This window comes from Pogoniulus pusillus, chromosome 11 (assembly GCF_015220805.1).
Source record: "Pogoniulus pusillus isolate bPogPus1 chromosome 11, bPogPus1.pri, whole genome shotgun sequence".
Classification (NCBI taxonomy): domain Eukaryota; kingdom Metazoa; phylum Chordata; class Aves; order Piciformes; family Lybiidae; genus Pogoniulus; species Pogoniulus pusillus.
The window spans coordinates 9,369,547-9,386,693 of NC_087274.1; the positions used below are offsets into that span (position 1 = coordinate 9,369,547).

At 48.3% G+C, this 17,147-nt stretch overlaps 1 protein-coding gene across 14 annotated transcripts in view; it reads left to right on the plus strand.

The window, feature by feature from the left end:
• Positions 1–17,147, plus strand: part of TNRC6C (trinucleotide repeat containing adaptor 6C) — a 385,157-nt gene that overhangs the window by 135,361 nt on the left and 232,649 nt on the right. For 12 of the 14 annotated variants that reach the window (XM_064150911.1, XM_064150915.1, XM_064150909.1 and 9 more), the window contains one exon: positions 11,809–11,870. In XM_064150911.1, coding sequence (XP_064006981.1) covers positions 11,809–11,870 — 62 coding nt within the window. Of the gene's footprint in view, positions 1–6,242; positions 6,263–11,808; positions 11,871–17,147 lie in introns of those variants that run through there. The other 2 variants (XM_064150926.1, XM_064150922.1) reach the window with 2 other exon arrangements.

Sequence of the window (17,147 nt, forward strand, 5' to 3'; positions counted from 1 at the left end):
GGACTGCATTTGCAGGGCACTGTCATGAACTCTGGGAAGATCCTGGAGGTGCTGATGAGAGGCCAGCATAAACAGCCATTTCTCTGTGGTGTGGTGTGTAACTGTGTGTTACCCTAATTTCTCTTCCCAACTAAGTTTGAGAGGGGAACATCCACACCAGCGCTGTGCACGGAAAAGCAACAAACACAGCTTCATTTTTACCTGGCTCTTAGCAAAATCAGATGATGTGTGGAAGTTGGTCCAGGCACCTGTGGCCAGTTGCTGTCAGCTCTCGTTTCACCCTCGGGAGGAGTTTCGCCTGACGCACCCCAAGGGGTGAATTGACATTCATCGCTCCTCCAGGGGAAGAAACATATGGAGGCTCCACCGGGACCAGCTCCATGATCTGAATTGCCAATCAGTGCATGGCTGAGCCTCAGCTGGGAAAACCTCGCTGCTAACAAGCCTTCATGCTCCCCCAGTTCTCCTTGCAATCTGTCAGTTGCTAAGCATGGTTTCAGCAGTGCTCAAGCCGGTGAGCAACCTACAGCATCCAGCCTATTATGGGGAGGTGGCAGCCTATGCATATTTTAGGTGCAAGCAGTTCCTGTTAGGAAGACCTGCTGGGTGTTCCTTATAACTTGGCAGAACTGGATAGTCTTAAATAGTTAATTGGCAAGTAAAAGTGAGTCTTCTGCTTAGCTCGGGGGAAAATTCTCAGGTTGTTGCTTCTGGGGGCATTCAGGTAGGCTGCTCTCTTTTGAGGCTCTGAAATTTGTCTATTTGTTTATGCTTCTTTGGCTGGGAAATGGCCCACCATTGTTTGCTTAGAGCTTCCACAGAGCTTGAAATTACTGGCTACGCAGGAGGAAATTAGTTTGTAATTAAAGCCAAGTTAATAACGATCCCCATGGAGCCTACTTGGTCCTATTGCTTGGAGCGAGGCACTTCGCCTCTGCGGTTGCTGTGAGCGTGGTCAGGCACTGCTGCCCAGCCGGCGGGTGTGCGGGCAGGGGGATGTTGGTGGGGTGGTGATCACGCTGCGGTGACAGCTCAGCACACGTGCAGGCAGGACTTAATGCCTTTCAAGCCCTTGTGCCCCATCAATTAGAGATGATGGCATTATATCAAAACAAGATGACAGGTAACGGAGCAGTTTTACAACCCACAGCCAGCAGATTGGTTTTGAGAGGCTCAGAAAAGGTAACCGAGGAAAGAAAGCTTCAGGCTTAAACATGCCGTGTGCAAGTCTGTGCCTTTAGCAGGGAGATTTTGTGGGTTAGGGGAAGTTAAAATTGGAAAATGCTTGGAAACTCATTCGTTGAAATGTTGTTGGAGTGAACAGAGCTTGTGTGCTCTGCTGGTTTGACATCATGGTGAGGACAGAGGAGTCTGTGGTCCCCACAGTGCAGGGGTTGCGTTTGCAATGTCTTTTGCATTGCTCCAGCTCTGAGATTCTGTATGGCCCCATATGCCTCATATCTATGTGCACCACAGCACCTGGAAGGGTCTACACGTAGGGTACACTGTACCCTGTATACCTACAGCAGCTCCATCCTTTGTCCCAACACATCCCTGCAGCAGCAGGCAATTAGCTGGCTCCTGCCTCTGAGATTCTGGGCTCCGTAGCCCGGAGTGGGAGATGGGAAGAAGGTGATGCAAGAAGGTGGTTGTCTGAGTCCAAATGCTGTCATTGCCTTTGTCAGAGATCAAATTCAAGACTCATCTTTTCCCATAGTGTCCAAGGCACAGGTCTGTCTGTGTGCAGTCAAACCTCTTGGCTTGTTGTTTGAAGGAATACAAGTGGGGTGGGTGTTGGTTTTGTGTAGTTGGAGACACTCTGTGCACTTGCTAAAGGACTCCCTTGGATTTCCAGTGTGACCTGAGCATATTTTTGAGCCTGATTTTATTTCCTCCTTTATACTTAAAAATCTGCATGCTTTCAGTTGCCAAGGATGAAGTCATGAGGGCAACTGGAAGGTTTTCTGAATGTTTTGTCTCGGCACCTTGCTTCTCAAAGAAACAAGCCTTAAACAAGCACATTTCCCATGCAAGCCTGCCTGTTTCTCTTACAAGCTTCAAAAATCTGCTGGCCATTTTCTAGACAGCTTGGCACCTAGGTGGTGGACATCAAATGTGTGAATTCTCTGCACGGAGGTGACCAGCAAACTGCCTTCCCTCTGTGCAGGTGCCATAGGCATGGTTAAAGTACCTGAGTTTAATGAGGTGGGGGGAGGAAGTGGTGCATACCTCTAGTCTGAGCTTTAAACCATGATTCAGAAAGAACTTCAAATCTCAGCATAAATCCCACTTTCACAAGTGACCTCAGTATTTGACCAGAATCACATGGGGCTTGGTTCCAGCTCTGATGTAAGTGTTTAATCCCATGGTGGAGCTGGTGGTGTATATTAGGCACACGAAGCAGCATTACACTTGTGTGCTTTTGCATATCAGGCCTGAAAGCCAGTGAGTAAGTGGGGTTTAGTTTCCTGAGTGTCTAAGTCCTTCAGAAAGGAATGTGAGCTAGATTCAAGTGAGCTTAGAAATCTGAATATAAATTATGATACTGAAGGTTCTTGCCCAGCTTCTGCCATAGCCTAAAGACAACCATCCCCATAGGTGTTGATTTCCTTTGTCTTAAATCTTCCCAAAGCTGCCTGCCGGCTTGTGCTGAAGGAGTGCATGTTATCAGGAGCAAAGCACATCCCTACTGGCACTCTGAATGTGGGGATCTCCATACTAGATGGGAAGATACTGCCCTGGAGAGCTTTTCCTTCTTTACAGAATCATAGAATCAACCAGGTTGGAAGAGACTTCCAAGATCATCCAGTCCAACCTATCCCCCAGCCCTAGCCAGTCAACTAGACCATGGCACTAAGTGCCTCATCCAGGCTTTGCTTCAACACCTCCAGGGATGGTGACTCTACCACCTCCCTGGGCAGCCCATTCCAATGCCAATCACTCTCTCTGCCAACAGCTTCTTCCTAACATCCAGCCTATACTTCCCCCAGCACAACTTGATACTGTGGTTGGAAGGAACCTCTGGAGGTCATCTGGCCATCTCTGGAGATCACTGGTCTTGTCATTCTGACCTGGCAGAAATTTGATCTTCATTGCTGGGAAGAGAGTGTTTGCCCACTCTAGAGCCTGCTGCTAGCCTACAGAGATGGGTTTGATCTATTCCTGGGTTGGTTCTTTGCCTGGATAAGCCCTCAGAGCATCAAAAGAGGCACTCAGCTGGGTTGCAAAACAAATCCAGATTGCTCTGGTTGCTCTGTTCAGTGAAAGGCACAAGGCTCTGTCACTATCATCTATTCCCTTTAACAGCCTAGTTGCCATATCCAGATGATTGTCTGCCAAAATGGGGAGAAAAGCCAAAAGATGCTGAACAGAAATGAAAACCTGGGAAATTCTCCAAATGGTTAAACTAATCTTCCTGGCACACACAAAAAAAAAAAAAAGGGGGGGGGGGGGGGGAGGGGGAAGTGAGACTCCTTTTGAAAGGTGGTGATTATGCTGGATAGGATCCATTTCACCTGACTAGTGAGATGGAATCTGGGTGTCAGCATCTGCAGCGAGCACTCAGACCTCATTTACCATCAATGGAGAGAAATGGGCACCTCCAGCAGGCAGTCACTCTCATCTCGAGGTGGTTGCCTAAAATAGGTCAGACAAATCGCTCCAATTTCTCTCCACTTATACATTTAGGAGTCTAACTCAAGTATAGACACTTGCCTTGTGGAACTCTGACATCAGGTGAGATGAATCCCTCCTGAAGTGCCAACAAATCCCATCCTCTCAAAGCGAGGAAGGGAACAGCTAGGGATGCCCCAGATCCTACTCTGACAGCATAATGAGTCAGAGTCAACATACACAAAAAAGGTGAGTATTTCCCCAGAGCACATCAGCCTTAGCCCTGGCTGCTTGGAGGATTTGGGAACATTTGAGGGGGTGATTAGGATTAATCCATTTACCTGAGTAAGCTACTTTGAGAGCCTTAGCTGTAAAACAATATTAGTTATCAGCATCCTCCTGCGATGATGTGGTGTTCTGTGAGTTCTGAAAAGGGAGATTTTCCTCTGAAACAGCCTCTTCACACTTTCCCTGAGTGAAGTATTTTGCTACTCAGATTTGTGATTTAATAATCATAAATAATAGAGCCCTTAGTGCTATATTTTTAAATGACTGAATGGTGAGAATCTACTTTAAGAAATTGTATGAATGCCTATCACTTGTGTGCATATAAATGTATTCAATTAGCACTCAAATCTTGAGTTATCTCCTGATGGAAGGCAAAACCTTTTGAATTTAGCCCCATGCAAGAAATACTGTGTCATTTAACTCAAAAAGGATGCCATGCACTTAACAGATAATGACTGAAGAGGATTTTGCTGTATTGCCTGCTCAGCTGCTTGTGAGGACAAAGAAAATAATTCCCCTTTTAGGATCCTATGGGGTAATGAGGGAACCCTCTCTGAACTGATCTCAAATAACACTGAGTAGGGGAAAGGGAACAGCTTGATAGGCTAAACTGGCTGCAATTTCATTGTCATGGTCTTCCATGTACTTTCCATGTTTTGTCTGTGATGCTAAGCCAGTGGCTAACCTGTCTCTGAACCTGCCACCAGCACACAGAGATTACTCACCCTGGATACTGCACTTCAGCAAATGCAGAATTAGCCCTGGCTAAGTAATCTTGTTAGTGTGATTCAGTGTTAAATGGATCTCGATTAAATGGGCCTTTATATTGTCCCAGCTGGAGATGATAAGCCTCCACAAGGAAATGGCAGGAGACTGAAGGAAATTGCTTTACTTCAGACCGGGATGTTTAACCCCATCACACACTTTCTGCTCCCCTTCTGCCTTTACTTGTGCTCCTTGCATGGCACCAGTTGTTCTTGCTCATGTTGGCTGTGGTGGACAGGAGAAACACAGGGCAAGGACTGGAGCATCTCTCCAGGCCACCCACTTACCAGGTTGACATCTGGGTGATGGGAAATGCATGTGAAAGAGCAGGAGCAATAGGTGGAAGTTGAGGCATAGGAAGTTCCAGATAAACAAGAGGAAAACTTCACTGTGAGAGTGACAGAGCACTGGGACAGGCTGCTCAGGGGAGTTGTGCAGTGTCCCTCTCTGGAGATATTCAAGACCTTCCTGGACACATTCCTGTGCACTGTGTCCAGTTCTCAATTCAAGAGAGATGTTGAGATACTGGAATGTGTCCAGAGAAGGGCGATGAAGCTGGTGAGGGACCTGGAGCACAGCCCTGTGAGGAGAGGCTGAGGGAGCTGGGGGTGTGCAGCCTGGAGGAGGTGCAGGAGCGACCTCATTGCTGTCTACAACTACCTGAAGGGAGGCTGTAGCCAGGTGGGGTTGGTCTCTTCTGCCAAGCAACCAGCAACAGAACAAGGAGACATAGTCTCAAGTTGTGCTGGGGGAGGTCTAGGCTGGATGTTAGGAGGAAGTTGTTGCCAGAGAGAGTGATTGGCATTGGAATGGGCTGCCCAGGGAGGTGGTGGAGTCACCGTGCCTGGAGGTGTTGAGGAAAGGCCTGGCTGAGGCACTTAGTGCCATGGTCTGGTTGATTGGACAGGGCTGGGTGCTAGGTTGGCCTGGATGATGTTGGAGGTCTCTTCCAACCTGCTTGATTTTATTCTATGATCTGCTCTAAATGATCCTGCTCTGACAGGCAGATTGGACTAGATGAACTTTTGAGGTCCCTTCCATCCCCTAACGTTGTGTAATGACTCTGATGGGTGAGGTGATGATGGTGGTCTGCCTCTGTGGTACTTTTACAAGACTCATTCCTTTGTTAGCATATTGTTGTCTTCAAACTCTCACTCCAGAGGTTGGTGCTGGAATGTCTGAGTATCCAAGGGTCAGTACAACTGGTGTCACCAATAGTTTAGTCACCACTGGGGAAGAATCTTTAGTCTGATCTTAAAAGAAATAGATTGCTTAAATGTGCCACTGGGAGTTCTTGGGAACAGCTTGGGGTTTATCTGTGTGAGATAGAAATCAGCTGGCTGCGTTGGTGTATCAGAACCTGACACTTCATTTCTCCTCACTATTAGATTTGGCAGCCTGTGCACAGTCTGGGTAAGAGGGAAATGGCATTAAAATCCCCAAGGGACTTCAAATGCGGAGACAACCATGGGGCAGTGGTGTGACAGGGATGGAGAGCTAGGACTCTGCTGTACCCAAGTTTTCTTCTCTGCAGTGAAAGCCAATTTTGCACCTCCAAGGGCTCCTGTTACTCTGGACTGGGCAAGGACTGGACAAGGTGAAAACAGGCAAGATCAGAAAGGAAGGAGGCGGGGGGGGGGGGGGGGAGAAATGAGATAAAGCATCTCATCTGTGGCCCTTGCTGATGGTCATTGTTAGTGAAAGGCTTCCTAGGACAGATAACAAGGTAGTTATCCAGCTGCCTGTCTTACCCCAATCAGCATATGCTCTCTTCCTGCCTTTGCTCTCCTCCTGCTCTGTATCATCTATTAAATTTTCTCTATCCATGTCTGATGTGACTTCAGAATAAGGATTATCTCCACAGAGTAGCAGACCCTAACAGGACACGTGGCAAATCTCCGCTCTATAGCAAGTCAGATGGTCTGATAGCTTTTATTTTTTTTTCCCCCCCAGACCTTTGACAGAAATATGGTAAACATGCAATTACTTGGATTTTTCCATAAATTTTGCATTTGAGGTGGATTTCCATGCCTGTGATATGTTCCAGACGTGATGCCCAGCCCTGCAAAAGCAGCCGGTTTGAGAACGGCTGCAGACGGGCAAGAAATGATATAATCTAGTAGAGATTTCTTTCATTATCCCTCTAATCAAGGCTTCCATCAGTCTCCTTTGATGCACTGCTGGGGAGAAGGGGAAAAAAAAATCTTCAAGTAAACTGATGCTGGAGATAATTAATTAACTTGCCATCCTCCTGCCTTACAGATAGAGACAGGATGAGAAAGAAGAAGTGTCCTTTGCAATTACCGCTCGGCGGTTTTCTGTCCTAGTGCTGACACCGTGTAGGATGTGGAGGTGGAAAAGCATTTTACCAAACTTCAGGCTTTGACCATCACTTCCCCTCACTCAAGAATGTTTTCTCCTGTTTGTATTTCTCATGCTGTTGGGTAACGCTCTTGGTGGTGAAAAATGGATTTAATACTCAAACAGTTATAGCTGTATGTAGTCTAGCCCAGTAATATTATCTTCTTTATGCTTCCCTTCCAGCAAATACCCTCACCTCTGCTGTCCTCAGATTATTGTACATGAAATCCACCTTTATTAGGACAGAATAGGAAGCTGAGAGTAAGAACCAGGTCAGGGCAGTAATATTGATGATGCATTCTCCAGATTTTTCCTGGCTGCTTGGGATTAGGAGTGGGGAAAGGTTTCTGTTCTGGGAACCTGGCTTTTTCATGTGAGCTTCTCTCTCTCTGCAGTCTCAATTCCTGGGAAGACTCGGCCTTTTTTCCTTTCCCCCCCCCCAATGATTTAAAGGATAAGATCTAAATTTCTCTGTCATCTCAGACCAAGTCTAGAGTAGAATAAAGAGTGTTGCAATCCAGTTTACCAATTTCAGATGACTCTCCTTTAACAAACTGTCTGTTTTGAGTCACAGAATCAACCAGGTTGGAAGAGACTTCACAGTATCACAGTATCATCAGGGTTGGAAGAGACCTCACAGATCATCAAGTCCAACCCTTTACCACAGAGCTGAAGGCTAGACCATGGCACCAAGTGCCACGTCCAACCTTGCCTTGAACAGCCAACATCATCCAGGCCAATCAACCAGACCATGGCACTAAGTGCCTCATCCAGGCTTTTCTTGAACACCTCCAGGGACAGTGACTCCACCACTTCCCTGGGCAGCCCATTCCAATGTCAATCACTCTCTCTGCCAACAGCTTCCTCCTGGACCTCCCCTGGCACAACTTGAGACTGTATGCCCTTGTTCTGTTGCTCATTGCCTGGCAGAAGAGCCCATCCCCATCTGGCTACAGCCTCCCTTCAGGTAGCAGCAATGAGGTCTGCCCTGAGCCTCCTATTCTCTAGGCTAAACAACCCCAGCTCCCTCAGCTTAGCATTTCCTGTGTTTCCTACTCTCTGAGTCCTTGAAAAAAACATTTCTAATTCTGAGCTAGTCTAACTCTCCTTAAATTTCCCATTTTTGGTGCTGCTTTAGTGGCTAGACAGGAGCAGGCTTGCCTGAGTGGGCAGACTGACAGAGCTTTAAACATGGTGCTGCTCAACACTGCTCAGAGCTGCTCTAAAACACCATCAGCTAAACACTGACAACAGCCTCTTTCCAAAGGGAAGCTAAACACTGACAACAGCCTCTTTCCAAAGGGAATTTCCTCAGAAATATCAGGCATGGCAAAGCAGAAGGGAGAAGTATAGAATAAAGGCAAGGCTGAAGTTAGGAAGTTTTCTGTCAAACCCAGGGATTTTGCTTGGTGTTGGTAGCCAGCAGCACCTTCATGCAGGGTGCATTTATGCACAACTGCTTTGGCTTGCTTCAGGTTCTGTCACTGGAGGCTGGTTTGTAAACCAACTACTGCTTGTAGGAGTTACCAAAGAGTGAAGAAGCCAGGGGAAGAATCACAGCATTGTTTTGGTTGGAAAAGACCTTTGAGATCATCAAATGTAACAGTTAACACTGCTACTAAACCATGTCTCTCAGCACCACATCTACACCACTACCCTCAGTAGCCAAGTCCAGGGCTTGGCAACCCTTTCAAGGGAGACTTTTTCTTAATGTCCAAACTCAACTTGAGAAGGGACTTTCTAGGCTATCAGGTAGTGACAGGACTAGGTGGAATGGAGTGAAGCTGGAGGTGGGGAGATTCAGCCTGGACGTGAGGAAGAAATTCTTCACCATGAGAATGAAAATACCCTGGACTGGGTTGCTCAGGGAGGTGGTTGAGTCCCCATCCCTGGAGGTGTTTAAGGCCAGGCTGGATGAGGCTGTGGGCAGCCTGCTCTAGGGTAGGGTGTCCCTGGCCATGGCAGGGGGGTTGGAACTAGATGATCCTTGTGGTCCCTTCCAACCCTGACTGCTTCGATGATTCTAACCTCCCCTGGCACAACTTGAGGCCATTTGCTCTTGTCCTATCACTTGTAATTAAGAAGAGACTGCCCCCCACCTGCTTCCAACCTTCTTTCAGGGACTTGTGAGAAAGTCTTCTCTGAGCCTCATTTTCTCCAGGCTCAACAACCCCGGTGCCCTCAGGCACTCCTCGTGAGATGTGTCCTGCAGACCCTTCACCAGCTTTGTTGCCCTTCTCTGGACACACTCCAGCACTTCAGTGTTATGGTGGCTGCTGGGTTACTCTTTCAGAGCAGCCTCAATAGCTACCTGTGATCAGCAGCAGATGAATCAGCTCCTAGTAATGGTGTGCTCCCTGTAAGGTCCTCCCATAGTGTACCATGTATCAGCTCTTGTCACCTACCTCTCCACTGCAGCTGTCTGGAAATGAGGACCAGAGGGGACAGATGCTTTATGGTAAAAATGGTCCCCTTTAGAAAATGAGCAGATCTCTTCCTTCTTGACTGCCTTTCTAGGAAAACAGGGAATATTGTCCTGGTCAGGGCATCTGCTTGCAGCCTTGAACAGTCTGAAATGAGCATTTGCACAAGGAACTCTCTTGCAAACTATAAATCCTCATCTTGGCCTGTAAGTCCTGAAAAGCTGCTGCTGAATGTCCTTTCTCACACACTTCTTGTACCCAGAACTCTTAAAAAAAAAAAAAAATCTGCTAATTAATTTTAAGCCTCTTTGTGGCAAAGCCTAAGAACTGGATTTACCAAGGGACCAGGGGGGCCATCTGGTGCAAAGAGCTCACTCCCATGCCAAAGTGTTTGTTTCATGGAGAGGTTTAGGCCACACCTCGAGTACTGTGTTCCAGTTCTGGGTTTCTCAATTCAAGAGTATATGTTAAGGTACTGGAATGTGTCCAGAGAAGGGTGACAAAGCTGGTGAGGGGCCTGGAGCACAGCCCTGTGAGCAGAGGCTGAGGCAGCTGGGGGTGTGCAGCCTGCAGAAGAGGAGGCTCAGGGCAGAGCTCATTGCTGTCTACACTACCTGGAGGGAGGCTGTAGCCAGGTGGGGTTGGTCTCTTCTGCCAGGCAACCAGCAACAGAACAAGGGGACACAGTCTTAAGCTGTGCTGGGGGAGGTCTAGGCTGGATGTTAGGAGGGAGTTGTTGGCAGAGAGAGTGATTGGCATTGGAATGGGCTGCCCAGGGAGGTGGAGTCGCCGTCCCTGGAGGTGTTGAAGCAAAGCCTGGATGAGGCACTTAGTGCCATGGTCTGGTTGGTGGGACAGGGCTGGGTGCTAGGTTGGCCTGGATGATGTTGGGGGTCTCTTCCAACCTGCTTGATTCTATGGTATTTTCCATTGCCATTGGTGGCAGTTGTGCTATCACTGCTATGTTCTCGGTTTGATGAGGGCATGGTGAAAAAGCTGCTGGTTCATCCCTAGGAACATTGGGGGTCAGGTTGTTTGGAGCTCTGAGCAACCTGATCTGGGTAAAGATGTCCCTGCTGACTGTAGGGGGCTTGGACTAGATGACCTAGAAAGGTTTCTCCAAACCCAGAAATTGTATGATTCTGTGAGTCCCTGTCAGAAGCCAGAGTGGCTTTTCCTGGGCAGCTCCCACATGTGGGACATGTGCACCAAGACTTTTTCCCACAGGATCCAACTAATGGGAGCAAATCTGATGGCAGCTTTTGGGTTTCTAGTAGGGCAAATAAGGCACAGTGAGAACCCAGTGAAACTTTTGCAAGTTTTATTGTCCAGGTTCCCTAGAAACTACTTTAAATGAAGGCAGTTTATGACCATAAACTCTTAAGTCTGCACTTCATGCATGCTCACTAGAAGTCTGTAGCTGCAAGGACACACAAGCAAGCTCCCAGTCTCTGCCCTTCCCCAGCCAAACCAGGTGTGGCCAGGAAACACAGAAGCTTGATGAGGAAACTCATGAGTTTTGTACCCTGCTTTATGGGTTCTGGAACCTCCTAGTGACAGGGAAGATGGATGCAGGTCACTCTGCTCCTAAAGCAGAGACACTTTTCCAACTGAATGAAATGCAGTCAAGCAAAACAGCATCTACAAACACCCAAAGCAAGGCCTCTCCCTGGCACAAGGCACACACAAAGCCATTCTGTGTCTTTCATCCTCTTGATCAGCCTCCCTCCCTCAAGTTATCAATCTGATACACATTGTAGCCACGTTAATGAAAAATTGCTTGAATTCCCCAAAAGACTTGTATTGATTTGGAGTTAGAGAGAGGCAGGGAAATCAGCACTACCATCAAGGAAAACTACTCATTTTAACTTAATGTTTTTGTCCTAATTAGTAGTACACTGCTTGTGGAGAGCTTGATGAATGGAGAAATAAAATAAAATGGGTGGAGAGAATGATGCAAGTTTTGAAGTGTGCATTACATGCAATGGAGAGTAGTGAAAGTAAACACCAAGTGCATCTTCCCTCCCCATCTAGGAGCATCTCAGTCTCAAGTTGTGCTGGGGGAGGTGTAGGCTGGATGTTAGGAGGAAGTGCTTCCCAGAGAGAGTGATTGGCATTGGAGTGGGCTGCCCAGGGAGGTGGTGGAGATGTCATCCCTGGAGGTATTCAAGCAAAGCCTGGATGAGACAGTGCCATGGTGTGGTTGATTGGACAGGGCTGGGTGGTAGGTTGGACTGGATGATGTTGGAGGTCTCTTCCAACCTGTTTGATTCTATGATTCTATGATTCTATGATCTCTCCTAACCAAACTGCTGTCTGACCAGAATTTGTTTGTTTTTCTTCCCTCCCTGTCTTTCAGCACAGGATAAGCCTTCAGATAAGCCTCCACCAGAAAACAGCCTTGGAAGGAGTCAACTGCAGGTAGGGAATTTTGATTTGTTTTTGGACAATATCCATGAGATATATTTGCTTGTGTGTTTGATGATGAGCTGTGCCATGTGGGACCTGCCTGGGAGGAGATGGCCTGGTATGGTCATTGCTCAGCCAAATCCAAGCTCAAAGCAGAGCACTCAGCCTGCCCCGGTGCTGGCATGAGGACTTGTGCATGGAGCTAGCAGAGCAGCTTGTCAAAACGTATCTGAGTGACCAGGATCATGTTTGAGTGACCACCTGTGAAAATACTCACCTGGCATATGAGGTGGTGGCAGTGAAACCCAGGGCAGTGTGTGACCTCCAGTGCTGGTCATGAGATTGACAGGAGAAAGATAGAGAGAGATTTGAAGTGAGTTACTGAGATTTGCTTTTCCTGCCCCTTTTGCGTGGTTTAAATGAGCATGCTGGCTGGGGAAACATTCTCCACCTCAAATTTTGTGTGTATAAAAACACAGCTGTGACTGGGATAGTCTTCTCTGCTTCTGTGTGGTCACCTTGAAGGGATAGGCTTGAACACTTGGATTAAGAGAAACTGGCTGTTGTGCCATATGTCCTTTAAGTGGTTCTTTCAAAAGCCTGTGGTTGTGGTGTGGATTTCTCGTGAAGCTGATATGAAATAATTTTCACTCTGTGCCCAAAAACAGTCTGTAGGAGCATTGAATTGTTAAAAACTTGGATGTGCTGCTAAAGTCCAACTAATGATGCTAGGTTTTGTTTGAGGTTTTAATTGCTCTCCTGCTATCTTGCCTTGGTTAGTGGTCAAGTTTAACTTCACCTCAAAGCTCAGCCCTGTGAGACACAGCTTGTGGCTGATTGCAGAAAAGGGCTCATACTGGAATCTTGCTTTTAAACTTTGTGGATAAATTAGGACAGACTAAGGCTGTGTGGACCATGCAGCTGATCATGGCTTGACCATGATGTGATTGCAAATGAACACCATGCCAAACAGTGCTGAGTGGTGAGAAAGGGACTGGCGGCAAGCCCTACTCATGTGAATCATAGAATCAAGCAGGTTGGAAGAGACCTCCAAGATCATCCAGGCCAACCTAGCACCCAGCCCTGTCCAATCAACTAGATCATGGTACTAAGTGCCTCATCCAGACTTTGCTTGAACATCTCCAGGGATGGTAACTCCACCACCTCCCTGAGCAGCCCATTCCAATGCCAATCACTCTCTCTGCCAACAACTTCCTCCTAACATCCAACCTAGACCTTCCCTGGCACAACTTGAGACTGTGTCCCCTTGTTCTGTTTCTGGTCGCCTGGCAGAAGAGACCAACCCCACCTGGCTACAGCCTCCCTCCAGGTAGTTGTAGACAGCAATGAGGTCTGTCCTGAGCCTCCTCTTCCCCAGACTAAACACCCCCAGCTCCCTCAGCCTCCCCTCACAGGGCTGTGTTCTAGGCCCCTCACCAGCTTCATCACCATTCCAGTACCTCAACATCTCTCTTGAATTGAGTGGCCCAGAACTGGACACAGTACTCAAGTTGTGGCCTGACCAGTGCTGAGTACAGTGTTGAACTACAGGCAGCTTTCAGGCTAAGCTGTGGTTGTTCTCAATGGACATGGAAATGGGCTGAAAATGCCAGTCATTGGTTGCCTGAGCTTCAGAGCTGGGTAAACCTTCACTGCCTGAGCTTTTCTTTCTGAAACAAAGATATGAGAGCAGGGATCAGTTGTATCCTGGCACTGCTTAACACAGATGTTAACTTGCTCTACCTATAATCCACATCATCCAGAAATGATGTAAACCTGCTCTGGGCAATGCTGAGCTAATCACCTGGTTAAAGGAGTATTTTAGCTTCAGCTAGGTGCCAGGTATCACACCCTTGCTTCTTCAGGATGTAGGGATAACAGGTACATGTCTGCCTTTAATGTGCTCTGGGGTGATGGTTGGGGGACAGGTGGCACAGCAGAGCAAACAGCTGCAGAGTCTGTCTTGGGGAGTGCAGCTGGCGAGCAGCAGCTCTCCCCTTCCTCACAGCGTGGTGAGTTGTGTTGCCCTGGGATCTGAATCAGAAATCTTGCTCTGCTGGATTGCTCTGCTGGATCTTCGTGTTTGTGTGTTACTGACGACACAGTCCTGTGCTCCATTAGCTGCAGGCTTGCTCAGTGAGGTGCTGTCAGCACGGGCTGAGTTGTGCTCATGTCAACGAGATGTGCCTGCAGGTGTCAGGCCCTGGCTAGGAGCAGACCAGCTTCTGGTGCTTGCAGTGGGTGCAGTTCGAGTCAACGGCAGAACTGAAAGGAAGGTTCCTTTTCTTAATGTAACCCCCATGAGCTTTGTGCTTTTGGGTGTCCTGTGGCTTACTGGAGTTGATAGTGGGTCTGGCTGCCAGACCTTTCTGAAGGGCCAGGTGGCACAAGAGCCACTTGCACAAGCAGTGTCATTTTAGGGCATGTTTTAGAGCATGCATTTGTGTGCTGTTACTGGGGCAGACTTGGCCAGAGGTCATCTGAGGGCAGCCGTCTGCAGGGATGGCCAGATTGCTTTGGCTGTCTTTAAAGGGTTTATCCCAAGAGGCAGCTGTCCCATTTGAAATCCAGCTAGAAGCCAGGTAGGACCCCATTTCCCCCCGACATACCCAGGCACTCACCAGCCCTGAGCCACAGCCTGCTGAGAGGTTTGCATCAGCTATGAGAGATGTGTTGTGTTTTGGACAGGCTGCTGCTCAGCTCTGCTCGGTGTCCCCCACCTCTTCCTCATCCTGGCAGGAGCCAGAAGAAGGGTGTGAATCTCCACTTCTCCTTCTAGGAGGGCAGGGCTGAGATCTCAAGAGCTCTTCCTCCCCAAGCAGATTAGAATATGCTGAACTACCAAGCCTTGTCTTAATTAATGCTTTAAATAAGGTTACAGCTAGAGCTGGGGAAATAATCAATAGTGAATCATCTACTCAGCACATTCAGCTGTGGGTGAGTTATCTGTAAACAGCTTGCAGTTTTCTCCCTTCATTCATTATTTAGAATTATTTCCCAAATAATTCCTTCAAATTGCTTTTGGTCTGCAGCTTGTTTGCAAGGAGCATGTTGAGAGCATCTGAGACTCGCCACTCAAGCTGTGATCATTAGTTTTTGGAGGGACGAGCAGGTTTTGTGGCCTCGTGCTGGGTCTCTGAGTGGAGCAGCCCAGCTCTTCCCATCCTCTTTAATCAATTCAGAACAGCTTTGGGCGAACATTCCCCACTCCTCATGCAGCATTCCCACTCGCTGCCAGCAGCCTCGTTAGCCGAGTCCTTTGCTAGGAGACTCATCAGGCTGTAAGGGCTGCAGCAGGAATTCAGCCTCCATCTCATTTCAGGGTTTTTCCTGAACTGATCCCCATATGCCCTGCTGGAATTATCAGTAGCACGAGCTTCAAAATAAGCAAGTCTTAATGGCCACTGCTGTTCTTAGAGTAATGAGCCTGCTTGGGATAGTGGTGGAGGTGCCAGAGGCTGGGCGACACCCCTGTGATAGGACAAGGAGCAATGGACGTAAGCTGCAGAACAGGAGGTTCCAGCTCAACACAAGGAGGAGCTTCTTTACTGTGGGGGTCACAGAGCACTGGCACAGGCTGCCCAGAGAGGTTGTGGAGTCTCCTTCTCTGGAGCCTTTCAAGGCCTGTCTGGATGTGCTCCTCTGTGACCTGAGCTAGGTTGTACGGTCCTGCTGTGGCAGGGGGGTTGGACTGGATGATCTCTTTTGGTCCCTTCCAACCCCTAACATCCTGTGATCCTGAATCAGCCTAGCCTTGCCCTTACAAGTCCAGTTAAACCATGCCAGTGCCTGAGTCTGCAGCAAACTGGGCTCCACAGCTGAAAACCAGCTCTCATTTACGCATGTTACTGTGTCCAAAGTGGCTGCAAGACTGGAATAAACCCACCAGCAGTTCCAGGGCTCTTGCCGTGTCCCCAGATTGCAATATGCCTTCCCCTGTTATAATCACCACACCATCACAGCTGCAAGAAGGCTGTGGCAGTTTTGATGATTAAAAGGATTTCTGCTTGATAAGAACTGGAGTGAAACTCATTTCAGGTAGCAGCCAAACAGCTGCTGGATGGTACACAGTTTCATTTACTGCTGACACGAACTGGATTGTTTTAAGCAGAGGACATAAATAGGTTCTGACATAAATCAAAGAAAACACCAGCTGCGGGTCAGCCACACTCTGGGGATTCACTGCTGTGTGTCTGCAAAGAAACCAGGCAGGAGGAACCTGCTGCTTTCCCAGACTGCCCAGGCAGGGTTTCTCTGGGCTGCAGCAGGAAGGCTCCTTCCCCTTTCAGCACAGCTATAGAATCATAGAATCAAGCAGGTTGCAAGAGACCTCCAAGATCATCCAGGCCAACCTAGCACCCAGCCCTATCCAATCAACTAGACCATGGCACCAAGTGCCCCATCCAGTCTTTTCCTGAACAACTCCAGGGATGGTGACTCCACCACCTCCCTGGGCAGCCCATTCCAATGGGAAGTCACTCTCTCTGTGAAGAACTTCCTCCTAACATCCAGCCTATACTTCCCCCTAAGACACACCTTTGGATGCAGCTGCAGAAGACAAGGATTGGCAATTGGACTGAGGTATCTCCTGGCAGCCTTGTGCCAGGGAGCAGCCAGGGCTGGCATGGGAGCCCAGCCCTCTTCTCTGGGAGTGAGAGATGGATGACCTGATAACTAGATTGAGGGGAAATTGTCATCTCTTGTCCCATGGGATGTACCTGTCACTGTCCCCAGAGTTGCTGCTAGGAAGGGTCCTTCGCCTCTCCGTGGTGAAGCCATCACTCACCATCACCAACAGCCTGTTGGGGTTGGGCTCCACCTTAGCTGCAGATGGGGAGGCAACAGAGGGGTTCTCACTGTAGAGAATGACATAGTGCAAAGGTAGATAGAGATCACTCCAGCTGTCTTTTCTGTGGAAGGAAGACAAAAGGAGGAAAAAGAAGTGCTGCCTGTAACTGAACAAAGCCAGACCTTAGTGGGAAGATGAGCTCAGAGCAAAACTCCGCTATGATGCTGCCTGCAATCTGAGAAGCATCCCCACAGCCAGCAACACTGTCCCAGGGCTGTAAACCCAATCTGTCGGGTGCAGTAAATGCTCCAAGCTTGCTGCCTCAGTCTCTCCACAACAGACACTCAGGTGAAACAGAAGCAGCCCTCTTGGTCTGCCTCTTCCCTGCTCCAAGTCCCCACAACAGCTGCTCTTCAGCACCCTGGTGCTGCACAAGCAAGGGGAGAAGGTTGGTTTGTGTGGGTTTGTGTTTTTTTTCTCCTCTCCTTAAGTCAAAATCA